Source organism: Cervus elaphus, chromosome 5 (genome assembly GCF_910594005.1).
Source record: "Cervus elaphus chromosome 5, mCerEla1.1, whole genome shotgun sequence".
Classification (NCBI taxonomy): Eukaryota; Metazoa; Chordata; class Mammalia; order Artiodactyla; family Cervidae; genus Cervus; species Cervus elaphus.
The window spans coordinates 48,452,036-48,455,508 of record NC_057819.1 but is presented as its reverse complement, the minus strand read 5'-3'; the positions used below and the strand labels follow the sequence as shown (position 1 = coordinate 48,455,508).

The 3,473-nt window shown below is 39.2% G+C and overlaps 1 protein-coding gene across 1 annotated transcript; it reads right to left on the bottom strand.

Annotated features, from left to right (window-relative positions):
* Positions 1–1,335: 1,335 nt before the first annotated feature.
* LOC122693318 (39S ribosomal protein L52, mitochondrial-like) lies at positions 1,336–1,740 on the bottom strand. Its single transcript, XM_043900838.1, has one exon. The coding sequence runs from the start codon at positions 1,731–1,733 to the stop codon at positions 1,401–1,403; it is 333 nt and encodes a 110-aa protein (XP_043756773.1). The 5' UTR covers positions 1,734–1,740; the 3' UTR covers positions 1,336–1,400.
* Between the last annotated feature and the right edge of the window lie 1,733 nt (positions 1,741–3,473).

The following is a 3,473-nucleotide window of genomic DNA, read 5'->3' as shown; positions in this document are numbered from 1 at the left end:
ATAGAAGCCTAGCTGAACCTGGGGCAATACAAATAGATACTCGGGCAAATCTTGATATTGACTTATAAAGAAAAAGTGGGGTAATAGAGTCCTATAATGGCCTGGTGTTTTTGTGAAGGTCTTCAGGTAGAAAGAAGCCTAAGGCTATTTTATGAAGTAATTGGGTCTATTCTTTAAGAAGAAAATCCAAAAACTCAGAAATAGTATTTACCCAACAAGACTCAAGAGTGCAAGAGTCATCCTAAATTACTAGATATTACTTATCGTACCCAGTGTACTTAAAATTTCCTTACCAGAGCTCAAATACTGTGATCAGATAATGAACTTTGAACTATGCCTTTTTAGCACCAAGAGTGAAGTCCATTTTTACATAGATAAGCTGCATTCTATTTGACTTTGAATGATAAATGTATTAAATGGTAATTAACTTATACAGTAAAAATATCACATTAAGTTTGTATCTAAAGTCAGATTTCACATAGTGATTTTTGTCATAAGTAAATATTGAAACTGATTTTTTTCATTAGATATTAAAATTTCAATTTTAAAATGGGGAGACAGTTTATATTATAGGTTGAATTTAATTGTAAAAATAAAGTAGTATTTTATGACTTTTCTTCCCTGTCATTTGTATTCATTTTTATGCTACAGAATTGGTGGTTTGTAATATATGCAGTTTTAGAAACCATAAATGCAAATTATACATTTAATTTCTTGAAACAAAGTATTTGGGGGATAAATTGAGTTTTGAGTACTTTTTAATTTCTGAGTTCTGTTTGTGCATTTGAATTTTGGCAATTAATCTTTTCTGAAATTATTACACAAAAGATTAAATCTTCAGTTCAGTTCAGTCGCTCAGTCCTGTGTGACTCTTTATGACCCCATGGAATGCAGCTCGCTAGGCTTCCCTGTTCATCACAAAATCCCAGAGATTGCTCAAACTCATGTGCATTGAATCGGTGATGCCATCCAACCATCTCATCCTCTATCGTCCCCTTCTCCTCCTGCCCTCAATCTTACCCAGCATCAGGGTCTTTTCCAATGAGTCATTTTTCACATCAGGTGGTCAGAGTGTTGGAGATTCAGCATCAGTCCTTCCAATGAATATTCAGGACTGATTTCCTTTAGGATTGACGGTTTGATCTCCTTGCAGTTCAAAGGACTCTCAAGAGTCTTCTCTAACACCACAGTTCAAAACCATCAATTCTTTGGCACTCATCTTTCTAATTTTCCAAATATCATATCCATATGTGACTACTGGAAAAACCATAGCTTTGACTACATGGACCTTTGTCAGCAAAGTAATGTCTCTGCTCTTTATTTATTTATTTATTTAAGGGAGACAGGAGTTGCTTTTTTATTGACTTGGTTGTGGGTTTTGTAGTAGAGCCCCTTTGGGTTTAAGAGCATTTTGCTGCTTCCTTTTTTTCTTCCTGCAACTTCTCCTGCTGCCTGAGCTGCCATGCCTGTAATCCAGCATCCATTTCCTGTGACAGCAGTACAACTTGTCTCGCAAACTTTTCCCTTTGGGCTTTTCTTCGAAGCTGGCCTTTCATTGGAGGAGCAGGGCGGCCATCCGCATACGACCAGTTTGGGAGCTCCGTAAGGGGCCCATAGCCGGAGGGGTTGGCAGCAAGGCCCTGCCTGAGTTGACACTGGCTGCCTGCCCGAGCCGCGGCGCCGCAGTGCAGTCTCTGGACACGGGTAGAGAGCAGTATACCCAAAGCAGCCATGCTGAGGTGCAGGCTGTCTCTGATCTTTAATATGCTGTCTAGGTTGGTCATAACTTTTTCCCCAAGGACCAAGTGTCTTTTAGTTTGATGGCTGCAGTCACAACCTGCAGTGATTTTGGAGCCCAGAATAATAAAGTCAGCCACTGTTTCCACTGTTTCTCCATCTATTTGCCATGAAGTGATGGGACTGGATGCCATGAACTTAGTTTTTTGAATGTTGAGTTTTAAGCCAGCTTTCATTCTCCTCTTTCACTTTCATCAAGAGGCTCTTTAGTTCCTCTTTGCTGTCTGCCAAAGGGTAGTGCCATCTGCATATCTGAGGTTATTGATATTTTCCCCAGCAATCTTGATTCCAGCTTGTGCTTCATCCAGCCCAGCATTTCCTATGATGTACTCTGCATATAAATTAAATAAGCAGCGTGACAATATACACCCTTGATTTACTCATTTCCCAATTTGGAACCAGTCCTTTGTTCCATGTCTGATTCTAACTTGCTTCTTGACCTTCATACAGCTTACTCAAGAGGCAGGTAACGTGGTCTGGTATTCCCATTTCTTAAAGAATTTTCCATAATTTGCTGTGATCCGTACAGTCAAAGGACTTAGCATAGTCAGTGAAGCTGAAGTTGATATTTTTTTGGAACTTTCTTGCTGTTTTATGATCCAATGGATGTTGGAAACTTGACCTCTGGTTCCTGCCTGCCCTCTGTTGAATAAGAATAAGAGGCTTGTAGTAGCTTCCTGATGGGAGGGACTGGCTGTGGGGAAATCTGGGTCTTGCTCTAATGGGTGGGGCCATGCTCAGTAAATCTTTAATACAAAATTTTCTGCTGATAGATGGGGCTGTATTCCTCTGAGGAATACATTGTTTGCCTGAGGCCAAACTATGGTAGGAATAATTGTGACCTCCTTCAAAAGGACTTGTGCCAGCATGCCCTATGGCTCCCAGGATTGTTCTATTCGGATCCCCTGACCCTGCACCAGGCCACTGTTGACCCATGCCTCTGGAGACTCCTGGATACTCACAGGCAAGTCTGGCTCAGTCGCTGGTGGGTACACTGCTCCATTCTCTTGGGTCCTAATGTGCACAAGGTTTCTTTGTGCCCTCCAAGAGTCTGTCTCCCCAGTCCTGTGGAAGTACTGTAATCAAACCCTCCTGGCTTTCAATCTTAGCACTTCTAAAATGTGTTGATTTCCTTTTCCATCATTAATTCTGTAAGATAAGCTTACCTCAGAAAGAATATAAACTTAGCCAGGCACTTTCAAATGTCTAGAAATCTGAAAAATGCTTGGTATTTTTAACATGAAGAAAAATACACTAGGCTACCTCAAATAATGGCAAGATAGAGCATTAGTATAGTCAGAGGCATCATTTATTCTTTGCAATACAGTTTATATTATTCTGTATTTGCTTTATAAAAACTATTCTTTAGTTCTTTAGATAGATTAGAAATCCAAAGCCCATTAAGGACAATTTTATTAGACTACCTTTTATTTGTTACTTTGGGTTAAACTTCTCCTTTGTATATTAAATGTTAAGATGGTCCACCACTTTGCTGTTCTAATTTAGCCCCAGGTCATGTAATAATGTTTAAAGAAAGAAAATTATGGCGTAATTTGCATTTCACACAATTATACCCTAGATGTTTAAAAGTAAATAGCTTTTACTTTTAGACCTGAAAATTTTAAAGTCAAGTGCAGTGTAAATTGCAGGAAAGTGCAAAGGATAAGTCACTACTG

Coding starts and splice junctions, on each gene's coding strand:
- LOC122693318 (XM_043900838.1), bottom strand. CDS start 1,733: ATGGCTGCTTTGGGTATACTGCTCTCTACCCGTGTCCAGAGACTGCAC.